The sequence below is a fragment of the Abrus precatorius genome, unplaced genomic scaffold (assembly GCF_003935025.1).
Source record: "Abrus precatorius isolate BTA unplaced genomic scaffold, Abrus_2018 Scaffold8, whole genome shotgun sequence".
Taxonomy (NCBI): domain Eukaryota; kingdom Viridiplantae; phylum Streptophyta; class Magnoliopsida; order Fabales; family Fabaceae; genus Abrus; species Abrus precatorius.
Window position 1 is genome coordinate 24409592 of NW_020874428.1, and position 14549 is coordinate 24424140.

General features: G+C 25.8%; 2 protein-coding genes across 2 annotated transcripts; both read right to left on the reverse strand.

The window, feature by feature from the left end:
- Positions 1–6161: 6161 nt before the first annotated feature.
- LOC113874506 (FAM10 family protein At4g22670-like) lies at positions 6162–6646 on the reverse strand. The gene is made up of 2 exons (XM_027512727.1): positions 6385–6646; positions 6162–6250 (listed from the first exon to the last, which is right to left on the reverse strand). The coding sequence occupies exons 1-2, from the start codon at positions 6644–6646 to the stop codon at positions 6162–6164; spliced, it is 351 nt and encodes a 116-aa protein (XP_027368528.1).
- A 6386-nt stretch (positions 6647–13032) lies between these two features.
- On the reverse strand, positions 13033–14091 carry LOC113874507 (glycine-rich protein DOT1-like). The gene is made up of 2 exons (XM_027512728.1): positions 13977–14091; positions 13033–13853 (listed from the first exon to the last, which is right to left on the reverse strand). The coding sequence occupies exons 1-2, from the start codon at positions 14089–14091 to the stop codon at positions 13033–13035; spliced, it is 936 nt and encodes a 311-aa protein (XP_027368529.1).
- Positions 14092–14549: the final 458 nt, after the last annotated feature.

The window sequence follows — 14549 nt, forward strand, 5'->3', positions numbered from 1 at the left end:
CTACTACCACCTCCTCCTCCGCCATAACCTCCACTTCCTCCTCCGCTACTACCTCCACCTCCTGATCCACCTTGGCCACCCTTTCCTTTACAGTCTTTTCCGCCATGATTTGGCTCAAATTTACCGCTTACAACTGCATAAACAGCCACAATTAAGATTTATATATGTATGGTGCTGTCTTAAATTACAATGTTTGAAACTAATCCCATTAATTAAAAGAAAATATAGGAAGAAGAAAGAAAATACTCACAGTTTCCCTGCTCCTCATCACATCCACTGAATCTTTCATGAATTGCATTTGTTCCTACAGTTTCATCAACGAAGGCACATCAACTATAAATTAAGGTTTAGTTTACTATATCTCAATTACATGCATTGCATGCACTTAATAATGTTTGGTATATTCTTTTATTTAATTACACTGCATTCAAATATATAGATAGAGCACCATTAGCTTGTCATCTCTATTTACTTTTATCACTTTTAGAGCATTTCCTTTTTTTTCCTAAACTCCTTATATAAAAGAAAATTAAATGGATGAACAAATAAAACGTATTCTCGTTAACCTTGAAATGAAGGCTTGAGGTCCATACCTCTTGTCTCATCTTTGGATGACTCATGAGCCACCACCGCAGAGATGAGGACCACCCCAGACAGAAAACACAGGAAAATAAATGGCTTGAGATTCATCTTTTTAGTGAACAGAACAACACTTGAGAGGGATGAAAGCTTATGTTCTACAAAACCCATATATATAGCGCAAGAAGAACATTAAAAAATTGCATATAGAGTGAAGGGACCTACTTCTGAACCGTTTCCTTAATACTTTTTGGCTCATTCTTTGCATATTTTCAGGCCGTTTGCCAAATTGACATGAAAATATGCGAGTTTAGATGTTACATAGCACTCAGGTTCACACCGAAAGATAAAGGGAATGCACTTTGAAATTGAAGTGGATTTGTAACTTAAGACATTAATTGAGATGCTCGATGCAGTCAACTCCATTCCGTATTATCCGCCGCATCAAGTTTGAAGTTTTTTCCCTTACAGTTCATGAAGATAAGCGGTGACCACAGTATTTAATCCTTTATTTCATGTTTTTGTGACACCTTGAATACGCGTGTTCATGAAAGAAGAAAGATAACATGCCCAGCCTCGGCATGCCATCTGCATTAGCGTTTCTTTCATTCAATCTCATTGATGGAGAAAGAGAGGAAGAACTAAAAAAGACACAGGAAAAAGGGATCAAAGTAAAGAGAGAAAGTTTCAGAACTCCACGTTGTGATGTAATTGACTTCCTTAGATGGCAAAGGGAATGTTGACAAAGTCGATGTCCTAAATTTCATGAAAATGGGCCCACACAAATACTCGTTCATTGTTATCGATACGTATTTTTAATTGTGTGAAAATTTAAGGATTTGAATTGACCATCGTTAATTACTTTATTTAGTAATTTAAAATTGATTATTATTTATAGTAACGCAGTTACTTTTACAATTAAATTTAAAATTTAATGATTTATTCAATTTATCGATTAAGAATTTTAATCTAATTTTAATGAAATAACCTACTTTTTTATATTTAATTGTCAAACAAAAGTTTTTACATGAAGTTATTTTTCAATATTATTATTTCTCTTTCTACTTTTGCATTTACAACTTATTATTTTAATTAGTTAAGAAGGAAAAATATTGAAAGTAAAAACATAATTATTACTAAATTATTAGACATAAGAAGCTACCGAAATATTATAAAAAATATTTAAACATATAGTATTTTTTTTCTATAAGAAAACGGGATGAAGCCCAAGGAAAAAGAAAATTATATCACATATATTCGATAAGTAGAGAATTCCATAGCATTAGAAATAAGAACTTAACTAAGACTTTTAAAAAGATATATATATAATAAAGGACAACATCAATATGTGCTCACATCCCACTTTTGCTAGTGTCACTACATTTATTTATTTTTCCTAAATATATGTTTAATGTATACTATCCACTACCGACTCAAGAGCTCCCTGATAGCTTTTATCAATTTCCTTCCCATTCTGCTTCCTTCTGAAATTCATGTAATTCCTTGTACAGCAGTTGTAAAATTCATCTAAAGCTCCACTTGCCTAAATCACAACCCCCAAACCAACCTTAATCCTTCAAAAGCATTCTACCATTCAGCAATACTCCCTTTTAAAAATTAATATTCACAAATTATCTATAAAAATTGAGTATTTAATAAGGCAAAACAATTTTCGTAAACTACATGAAAGTGTAATTTTTTCTGTGAATAATATTTATCTTAATTTCTTTAGAACAATTTGTTCTTCAACTTTTGATTGATTGGAAAGTTATTTGTTTAACTTGTGAGCTGTATGTCACTCCAACAAGGGAAAAAGTTAGATTAGAGTGACCATGCACTTCATCGAAAATATTTTATTTAGAATTAAAAATGTAAAACTAATAAAAATAAAAAATATATTTATTATCTTAAAATTATAAATATATTTTTTATAATAATTTAAAATATTTAATGCTTTTTAATGTGTTCTAGAACACGCGTTACAAAAATCATATATTATTTATACTTTGATATTTAACAATGGAGTTTGCTTTTGTAATTTTATATTTTAAAGAAATTTGTTATTTTTAAAATAAATTGAACAAATTTGAATCTGTGTATTATACTTATCATTTATGATTTTCATTTTTAATATTTAATTTAAAATAATTTTTTTAGTTTTATAGTATTAATTTATTAAATAGAATTAAAAAGATTGGGCTTCGGACTTATGTTTGAAACCATGAATTTATATCTTATTTTTTATAAAAATAAATTGGTAGAGTCATTTAATAACCATAAAATGAAATAAATTTATAACTTTTGAAAAGTTTATTGAAATAGGATTTAGATTATAGTTATTAATGATTTTATATTATTTTAATTTTTAATTTTTTAAATAAATTGTATATAGATAAAAATTCTAAAATTTCCTCCTCATTTAATTCTGATATATAATATAATATTACTATTTTGTCATTTAATATATTTAAATTAATTTTATTAAATAACTCTAATGCAATTAACTGCTTATAAAGATAAAATATAAACTTTTAAATAATTTTATCGTATTTACTCGATATTATAATTTAACTTATCATAATTTTTTAAAATCATAATTATTTTTTCAGTTGTTTAATTATAAGTTTTATTGTTTTCTTCCAACTTTTGTAAGTATCTTTAAATTTTAAAACTAATAAAGATAATATTTTGAACATATTTTTATTTTATTGATTTAATTAATAGAAGTACATAAATCCTTTAAAAAAAATAAAGGATATCTTAAAATTTATCTTTGACAATAGAAATTGTTGAGTTTATTTTTTATCAGAAATTATTGTTTGAATTTTGAATATTCTCTATTTTGAAATTTCCTGCTAAATAAAACGCAGAGGTTAGTTATTTTCTCATTGTTCTCCAAACCGGATCAGATGATTAAACTAGTTTGTTTGCCTATTCGGTCAAGCCATAATCTTGTTCATGGGTACCTGTTACTTGTATTGTGGGTTTGGATAAATAGATGTAACACAGAAGGAATAAAAACAAAAAAAAACAAAATAAGAGGTTAAAATATACATATATATATATATATATATATATATACTTGTTTAGATGAGTACAAAATAGTGAAAAGAAATAAATAATTTATATTTAAAATATTTTAAAATTTAATTTCTATATATTATTATTATATCAACAATAATTTTTGTTTTTATAATAATTAATATAAAAATTATATTTATGATATATTATCATTAGTTGATAGTGTAAAAATCTTTATACTTACAATACACTGAAATTAAACTTCATGTTTTATAATAATAATAATAATAATAACAAATTTATTTTAATAAGAAAATTTAAAACTTCCAATATACTATTATTCTATTTTTAAAAATATTTATATATTTCTAAAATTTATTTAACACTAAAAAAATAAAGGAAAATAAAGTTTCTATATACTATGTAAATCACGGCTGAGATGGTGAGAAAAAAAAAATTGAGTCCCACTTATTTATTATTTTATTTCACTAAAAAACAAAACATTTAAACAAAAAAATTTATTTTCTCTACTGAAAATCTCTTCTCCCAGTTTCTTTCCTTTCACTTTTATCTCATCAACTATGCCTTAATCCTAACTATGCGACTCAACTATGTTCATTAATAAACGAAGATGATGTCTCTCTACTGATCTACAAATTATAAACTAAAAATATGTGTATTATTTTGCATATATGATAGACAAATAAATAAAATTATATAAAATATTAACTATATTGGTTTAGTCACTGATCAATTATTGAATTGTGGACTACTTATTACCTTTATTAATTAGTTTAACGGCCGTTTCAATTCCAAACACATTTTTTCTCATAGCTTTAAAAATCGGATTGGTCTAATAAGTTGGAGTAGGAACTGATCCCGGTCGGACAACTCACAAAATTGGATGTCAAAATTAAGTAAAAAACAGGTGTAAACCAATGCTATTAAATTGATTTTAATCCATTAAAAAAATTTAAAAATATATATAATGTATTCATGAATTGATATTATTTAATTAATTATTAAATTTTTGTAACTTATATTGATTTATTATTCAATATATTATATCAAAAACCATACGTTTAATCATGTACCGAGTTGACCCGAATTCAACCATAATTAAATCATAAACCAATACTTTTATTAGTTCAGTTATTGATCCAATTTTAAAAACATTCAATTTTTTTTATATTTATTCTTATTCAAATAATTAATATGATTTTAAAATTTAATATATTTTGCAGTATTTTATAAGTTATGAGAATATTTTATGTCATTTCATACATAAAATAATTATTATCGTTAATTTTATATTAATAAATAATAAAATTAATAATTTATTTTAAATAAATATAAAGGCCTTTTCATCTTAAAACATCAATCACAATCGTAGGGTATTCATTACCCTCTCGAGATCACCACGAAATCAATGTGGTAACAGGTAAAGGGTTTCAGGATCTCCAGTACAACGGGTACGGGAAGTACAAATGTCAACCACTTTGTGATGTCAACATTATGCCCTCTATTTTTTAGAGTTTTCATTGAAAGTAATTAATTTTTGTTCCAATCAAAATATTTAATATAATTATATTTATTACATTTTAAATTTAATATTATAAATTAAATTAAATTAATTTCTTGTCAGTTGATAATTTTTTTAGAGTTTTTTTAACATATATAAAAATAATTTTATTTTATATAATTTAATTTGTTAATAAAATTAAATGTTATAATTTTTAATACATTTTTTATATTATATATTTTTTTAACAAACATTTTATTTGTCATTTTCAAACAATTTGTTTATTTATTTATCATTTAAAAAAATTGAATTAATATTCATTATTATTTTCTTTGTTGTATTCACAGCATCAATAAGGAACGTTAGGTTAATAATTTTCAAAATAATAAATGAGAAAGATGAATGAATGCTAAAAATTCATTTTTTAAAAATAAATGATATCAATTTTATTTTTTTTATAAACTGCATAGCAATAACACGGAATGGAAAGAATACTCTGTTGGTGAATTATAATTAAATATGATATTTGCTCAAATTTCTGTTTTATGTGGCGATCCTACTGGGTATTGTTTGATCGATAGCATTTAATTCATACAGTGTTGTTTGAACTGAATCAACCATGAATTGACGAAGTAGTTAGAAAAAAGTTTGATCCCATAATTAAATCAGTAGTCAGATTAATTTAAGGTAATAAATTTCCATTGACCTTGTTTAATTAAAGGATGAAAATGAGCGTAAAGACAAGTAATTAATAATAATAAAATTTATTAAAAATAAATAATTATTATATATTTATAACTTTAATATGATAAATGTATATTTTTTTATAATTTTTTTTTTATGAATGTTTAAACTTAATCTTAAGAATTGAGGTTGATAATAAGAATAGGTTTAATAGCAACACGATTTTAAAAGGCAAAGTAAAAAATCAGTATTATTTAGGGAAAACAATCATTTAAGAGGCATACTCTTCCTTAACTCTGTTGAAATAAGTATGGGAAGATGATAATATTAACATAATTTTTCTCCTAAAATAACTCTAAATATGGACTCCAAGCCCTCCACCACGACCAGGATTTTCGCTCTGTTTCACATAATCCATGCCATTTTGCTTGTCAGCAACTCCACCTGCGAAACACATGAATAAGTGTCTTACATTTTCCATGAAAAAACATAAACTTGTTATCATTTTTTTTTTAAATTTTTGTGATAATTATAAACAATAAGAAAATGCAAATCAAAGAAGTCTAATATAATCTTACCAGCTCCAGGCCCACCACCACCAGGCCCACCAGGGAAACCACCACCTCCGGGCCCACCAGGGAAACCCCCTCCTCCAGGGATACCAAAACCAGGCACCCCAAAACCTGGCATTCCAAAACCAGGAATACCAATTACGCAATTTTTACCGTCACAATTTTTTGACAAGGAAGTCTCAGCCAAGTTCCTAGCTGCCATCACTGAGGAGATAAAAGAAACCATGGCCAAGATGGCTAGCATTCTTGAGCCTTCCTTAGAAACCATTTTTCAACAGTAAACCAAAACCAAAATCAAGTAAATGATGGTTGATGTAAGATCGATGTGAAATTCAGTAGGACATTGTACTCTATTTATAGGGGAGAAGTTAAGAAAGGGTTTGAAAACAGGAGTAAATGGAACTGGTGGTAGTTCAATTTGTTTATTCATTAACCATCTAATCTATATTCAGGCATAAATCTACGTGTACATGTTTAAAAGTTAATCTTAAACTCTATAATGTGAAATGTGTATAAATATTTCACTTTCTTTTATAAAATATTTGTTAAAAAATATATTATATTTTTAGGGTTTATTTTAAAAATATATAAGAAATTGAAAGTGAAAGATCTTCTTGAAAATCACATTTGATTGCATTAAAAATCATGGGAGAAAATTTATTTATTACAATTTTTAACAAAAATATTTCACTTTTGGTTCTTTAACCAGCGTCCTAAAAGCACTCATTAGCGTTTGCTTTATATTTGAAATGAATGGACCACAAAAATATTAATGAAAGAGTTTAATGACCTTTTATTAAAAAAGTTATGAATGTATTCATTTTTTTATATTTTTTTAATATATCAAAATAAATTTATAATTTTTTTATTCATCCGTTATAAATGAATTATTTAATCCATCATTCAATACCTCTACCCTTATTCACTCATTCTCTCTCTCAATTAATTTTTAGTCTTGAAAAAAATTAATTCTCTGAGCTGTGAACTGAAGCAGCATTCAATAGTAGATGTTTTTGTATCAAAGGTGTATGCAATGGAAGTAGGTAAAATCACCAACGAGTGGCACAATACTGTGAATCTCTTATCTTGTTTGTGTTTCAAAATAAAATAAAGTAAATATTAATTATTAAGCATCAAGTTAACCAAAAAATTATAATAACTTCCATTCTTTTTTTTAAGAGCTCGTTTATTGGTTAAGATAGAAATATATCCAATGAGATAATTATCATATTAATTCTTAATCAAGTGTTTTTTAAATTATAAGAATAAAATTAATTTATCTCATTGTCTATCATATTTTATTAGACCAATATAATTGTTCAGAAAATATAATTGATTAAAAGGGAAAAAAAACAGAAGAGCATAGCAATTATTTTTTACAAAATATTTTTAATTTATTTTATTACTTTTATCTTTATCCTTTCTTTCCTATTATGTATCTATTTCCCTCTTCTATGTTTTTATATATTTTTAAAACTATATTAAAAAATTAATTTATTTATATTTTTTATAAATTAAAAATAAATAACTTATAATTTTTAAAAAAAATAAAAATTAATTTAACAAATATAGATAAAAGAGTAATTTTATAATTTTTTCCATATTTACATCATATATTTCTTTCTATTAAGTCTACATCAAATATTAGATATGATAAAAATTTATTATACTCTTATTATATTATTCTTTTATTTAACTTTCTTATTCTATTTTTTATGATCTTATCCTAACTAACAAGCCTTGAATGCTTTATTCAATTAAATTCTTGAATTGACTAAGAAGAAAGTTTGAAAAAAATTAAAACCAATACCAAATTTACATTTATTAACGTTTTTAATAAAATATTAAAAAAACATAGACTCATTAATTTTTTAAGTATTGATTATTAATTTTTTAATCAATAAATTATATAAAGATGTGTTTTTAACATTAAATAATTTTTTTTTTCTAAAGTTAAAAATCAACCCAAAAAGTCAAGCATTATTTTTTAATTTCCATTTGTAATTGTTCATCTAAAAAATTTACACATACTAGAGTTTAAATACGATACCTCTTATTAAATATCCATTTCACACGTATTATGTAACCCTTTCAATTTAAACAACTTCCATTAAAATTATATATTAAAGATTTTTTAAAATCTTAAGGCTTGAGTTTTGTTTAAATATGAGAAAAGTATAGCGTTAAGAAAAAAAATATGGTAGAAAATATAAGATAATAAAAAACTATTTTTTCTATCTAAATAACGTACCATTTTTTTTTTAAGTAAAATATAACGTATCATATTTAAGTCTTATTTAACATTCTATAATATATTATTAATCATTCAATAACGTTAGTAATATACTTACAATCTCATCACTTTTGTTATCAAAAAACGAGTTGGTATCATTTTTTCTCTTAGATATTTTTTTTTCTCTTAAATCTTGTTGAAAATTTACGTGTGCTAGAAATCATTTGTTTACACAAATTACTCATCCATAATTTCATTTTATTACAAACCCATTTTTAAGTTTATTATGGTTTGGTACTGTGAGAAGATATCTCGAGAGAATATTAGGATGCAGAACCTAAAGATGTTCAAGAAGGATTCATCATTTGTTAACGACTTCGGGTCACATGAAATAGAAAAATATATTAAATATAGTTTTAATTTTTACATTTGAATATTTTTTTTTTAATTTTTCAAATATGTTTTTTTAATTTTTTTTAGTAAAATTTTATAGCAGAACTATTGAAAATAATAATAGATTTTATTATCGTCAATTTTTAAAATTTATTTTTAACATTTATAGATAGAAAAAATTTATATAAATAGTATATTTACAAAAGTGTAACAAATGTTTATTTTTAATAAAATCTTATTATTAATAATTGTTTATTTTCAGTTTTAAAAATATTTAAAATAATTAAAATTTAAACTGTTAAAATATAAATATTAAAATCATATTTAAAATTAAAATAATAATAAAAAATATAAACATATGTAATGCATAAATGGCATCGGTTTTGACATCTGTCCTCCTTCCTTAGCTATCCAACTTTAAGTGTTTAAATTTTAGTAAGAGATAATAAAATAGAAGTTACATTCTCAAAATTAGAATAACAAATAAGTATTTTTTAGTTTCTTATTATTTTTTTAATTGATAGTTATAATTGTTTAAATATTTAAAAATTAAAAAACATTTTTATAATTTTAAAATAAATCACTAATTTCTATTATTTACTTTACATATTTAATATAATATTAATGGTTATGATTGTGTGTTTGAATTATATTAAAAAATTAAAATATTATTTAAATATTTTTGAAATTATTTTAAAAATACATGTTATAACTTTTTATTATTTATTTCAAGCAAATTTTTGAAGTTTAATGATTCAGATCTATTAATTTATTTTTAAGTTAACTTTTCTTGTTTTATTATGTTTTTACCATTTAATTATTTAAAATAAAAAAGTAATTATAAATTATAAATTTATATCATATATTTATTTTTTTTAGAAAAAATAATTATTTTATACATTTTTAACATAATAAATTATTTTAAAATTACTTGTAGTTTAACATAATTATTAAGAACCAGAGTAAAAATAAAAAATAAAAATTTTTAAACATTAACATTTTATCAAAGATACGTTTAAAACATAGAAAGTACTTCAATTCATTATAACTCTAGAGAGAATCAATAATGCATATTAAGAAATTATCAATCCAATTAACTGAAGAATTAACAATACATGTTAAGAAATTATCAATCTAATTCACTAGAAAATTAACAATATATATATTAAGACATTATCAATCTAACTCACATACAAAATCAATATTTCTAACGATCCAATTGCAAGCCAACTTATAAGAATAGTACTTAACCATATTAAATATTTTATCTACAAACTATATTATTACAACTTGCATTCATATTTTTTTTACATTGAATTTTACACATACTCAATAACGTCGTGCAAATCTTTAGATAAACATAAATTGACACAAAATAATTCAAATATCATATATTACACTCTCATAGAGATATTGCAATGCAAAAAGAAATATAATATATTTTTCTCTTTAGTATCACACAGTTCACAAATTTATAAAGAAATCACTAATTTATATTTAGTCAAATTTTTTTCACCAAAATTACATTAAACAACATATTCTAAATGAATACTACTATTTTTCTTAACGCATTAATCTTCCCAACAAAAAGCAAGCTTTTACACTTCTATTGCTTTTTTAATACAAATAATATATTTTTAGTTATTGCAATTTTTGGTCAAGCTCTATTGCAAGTAAAAATAACTCTAGTTGTGGCCTTGAGGGTATCTTCTAACACCAGGCCCACCCCCGTGACTCCGACCTCCTCCACCTGGAGTACCCTGTCCCGGTCCACCTTCTCCTCACCCACCAGCCCTCCCCTTCTGGCCCAAGTTTTATCGCGTACTGTTTCGTGAGATTTGATTTAAAAAAAATAAAAATACAAACTCACCCGTTCTAGTCTAGCTATTGAAGAAGCTTCAACCAAGTCTCTACAACCACCCCCATCGAGGAGATAAAAACAACCATGGCCAAAAGGCCTATGTGGAGTAAGGCTTTCTTACAAGCCATTTTATAAACGAAAGAAACTAAAATCAAATAAATGTTTTTATATAGCTTGAGTTGAGGAAGACTCCAATGTTTGTTATTTTATATGTTATAAATTATCAAAAATCATGTATAACTGAGTTATCATACAATATAATTAAAAAAATTTAATTAATTAATTAATTAATATATTAATTAATCAAAATAATTTATTTTTTTCATTCTCCGCGTTTAAATATTTTGCTCATCCATTAATTAAACAATTGATTCCTTAAGTAAATTAATTTTATTTTTATTTTTATTTTTATTTTTATTAATACATATCTTCAGATTAACGTGTAGTTTCTCCGTGTTAATGCATTACGAATTGTGAACAATTTTGTGTAATTCCATTATTTTAAGCTTTGTACCATATAAATCTATTTTAAAATTAAATTATACTTTAATTTTAATTAATTAAATAATTGTTTTATTTATTAATTAAAATATATTTTCATTCCCCTCTTTTAAACATTTCTCTCATTAATCAATCAATTAATTAATTAATTAATTAATGTTTATTTGCTTTATTCAGACAACAATTTTATAGCGTTCAAATATCAGGTCTCTATATTGATGTACATCATAAAAATATTTATTAAAATCAAATCATACTTTTTATTAATTAATTAATATTTAAGTACTTAAAATTGTTTTTTTATTTTATTTGTTTAATATTTTACAACATTAATGTGTAATCTATATCATTCTTAATTGTTGCATAAGTTATATAAATTGACGTATAATTTATAATATTTTAAATTCTATACAATGTCAAGTTTTCGTATTTACTAAAATATTTTGTAAAATTAAAATACTTTTTAATTTTTTAACAATTTTTAATCTAAAATATGTATTATTTTTTTTATCTTCTATAATTGTCTATGTTATATACTAAATATATTTACACTTTAGGTTCATGCGACTAAATGTGATGTATAAGTTTACTATCAGAAATTTGTTATATATATAAAATTTTTGACTTGTTTAAGCACTACTTGTTACTCATACTAACATCTATTAGTTTTAATTATAAACATTAAATTAACCAACTACTTAGTTTTAATTTTTTTATTACACTTGAAAAGACAAAAATAAAAGTTTATCAACCAAGTCAAAATAAATTATTAAAATAAAATTTTAATTATAAATTTTTAATTAATATTTTATTATAAATAATTGTTTTAAAATAAATAATAAAAACTATTTTTAAAAATATTATAAATTTACATACCTAATTTAAAGTAATTATTTAAAAATAATCATTTCAAAGTGTTAATATTTTCATCACGCAAACTCAAATTTAATTTAAAAATTTCATTAAGAATTTTTAATATTTTTTATAACTTATTTAAGTTTAAAAAATAATTTTACTGTGCATTAACCGATGCGTCACCACTCCAGCGCTACTTTGGGAATACATTTTTCAATAAAAAATTATTAAACAATATAATTTTTTTAAGTTATACTAATATGATCTCTAGTCAATGATATGTACAAATTTAGTTATTAGTTTGGCTTGGACACCTCTCCTCTTTTATTAAATACTCAATTTTAATTTTTTAAAATGCAGTGAAAAACAATTAAAAAAAAACTTATATTCCTACAGTTACAATGTTAAATATAAAAAAAGTAAAAATAAATGGGGCATGCATTAGTTTTAAATTTGAGTTTTTTTTTTTTTTGGTATATAGATTTGAGTTTTTTTCTATTAATTAAATTAACATTTTAATCTGATAGTATTTCAATTTTTTTTTTCTGATACTAGATACTTGTCAGATACATTTTATTTTATTTTTATGACGATGAAGATTTACTAAATACGATAAAAAAAATTGAAAAAGCGAGACATTGTGATACAGATTTAATAACATCACGAATCTTTAAATGAGAGTAAGTAAAAAATTATTATTATATAGATAAAGCAAGCTTTTAAGGTAGATACATATATACTGATTTATGTATTCAAATAAGTTTTAATTATTGTATTTTTTGGTTGATGATTATTGCTGGGTTAAATAACTCTAGTTGTGGTTGTGGCCACTAGAGTAGCTTGTAACACCAGGCCCTCCTCCCCCATATCCACCACCCCCTCCAGGCCCCCCGCCACCATATCCACCACCCCCACCAGGCCCACCAGGACCACCTCCTCCTGGCCCGCCAGGTCCACCACCACCTCCTCCATAACCACCGCCAGGTCCACCAGGCCCTCCACCTCCTGGCCCACCAGGACCTCCCCCTCCTGGCCCACCAGGACCACCTCCTCCTGGCCCGCCAGGTCCACCACCTCCAGGCCCTCCACCTCCTCCATAACCACCTCCTGGCCCACCAGGACCACCACCTCCTCCTGGCCCACCCCCATAACCACCTCCGCCACCGGGTCCGCCACCTCCTGGCCCTCCAGGTCCACTACCGCCAGGCCCACCCCCGTAACCACCTCCAGGCCCTCCTCCACCACCAGGACCACCCTCTCCAGGTCCACCTCCTCCTGGCCCACCAGGCTCTCCACCTCCTGGCCTACCGGGCCCTCCACCTCCTGGCCCTCCAGGCCCTCCTCCTCGTGGGCCACCAGGTCCTCCCGGTCCCCCACCTCCTGGCCCACCAGGCCCCCCACCCCCATAGCCACCACCAGGTCCACCCCCATAGCCGCCACCAGGTCCACCTCCGTAGCCACCTCCAGGCCCGCCCCCATATCCCCAACCAGGCATGCCACCACCCCCAGGCCAACCGAAACCAGGGAAACCGAAGCAATTTAGTGTGGAACACACCCCATCAACATGTTCGTGGCCTGTAAATTTTTCATTTTTCACTTCACTCACGTAATTTTGCTCTTTAGCTACTTCACCTGCAAACACATGTTCCATTAACTAACGTTATCAATACAATTGCCATAAAAACAATAATAATGTAGGGCTGACGAACACAAGTTTTATCATTTAAGGTTTGTGAAAACTGAGAGCAAACTCACCCGTTCTAGACATTGCGGAAGCTTCCACCAAGTCTCTAGCTACCACCATCATTGAAGAGATGAAAGCGAGCATGGCCAAAAGACCTAGGTTGAGTAAGGCTTCTTTAGAGGCCATTTTTCAATAGTAAAAGAAAGAAAGTAAATTCGAACTAATGATAGCTGATGGAAGATCGATGTGAAAATTGCTGGAGAAGTGTACTCAATATATAGCTGAAGTTGAGTCAACATTTCACCATTTGTCTTGAATAAATTCATTTTTCTCCAAGACCCAAAAAAGTCACAATTTTTTTATCCCACTCAATGTCCTTCCTAATTTCTAGTCATCTATACTTATTACAATTGATTATGCCATCTTATGTTATTAAAGTAACATTCAATACTATATTTATTAAATGTAATCTAAAATAATATAATCAACTACTTATTCATTAAATATAATATTTATAATATTTTTTATTGATTGCAAATTGCTCTTTAATATATAAGATGTAATGAGAATTTAACTATTTCATTATAATTATATATTCTTTTGATTTTTTTTCAAATTTTAAAAAATATAAAAATGTATTTAAA

Excerpts from the sequence above, each read along its gene's own strand:
- LOC113874506 (XM_027512727.1), bottom strand. The coding sequence starts at position 6,646 with ATGGTTTCTAAGGAAGGCTCAAGAATGCTAGCCATCTTGGCCATGGTT. Across the intron at positions 6,251-6,384 it reads TGGTGGTGGGCCTGGAGCTG|GTGGAGTTGCTGACAAGCAA; the intron begins GTAAGATTATAT and ends TGTGTTTCGCAG.
- LOC113874507 (XM_027512728.1), bottom strand. The coding sequence starts at position 14,091 with ATGGCCTCTAAAGAAGCCTTACTCAACCTAGGTCTTTTGGCCATGCTC. Across the intron at positions 13,854-13,976 it reads TTCCGCAATGTCTAGAACGG|GTGAAGTAGCTAAAGAGCAA; the intron begins GTGAGTTTGCTC and ends ATGTGTTTGCAG.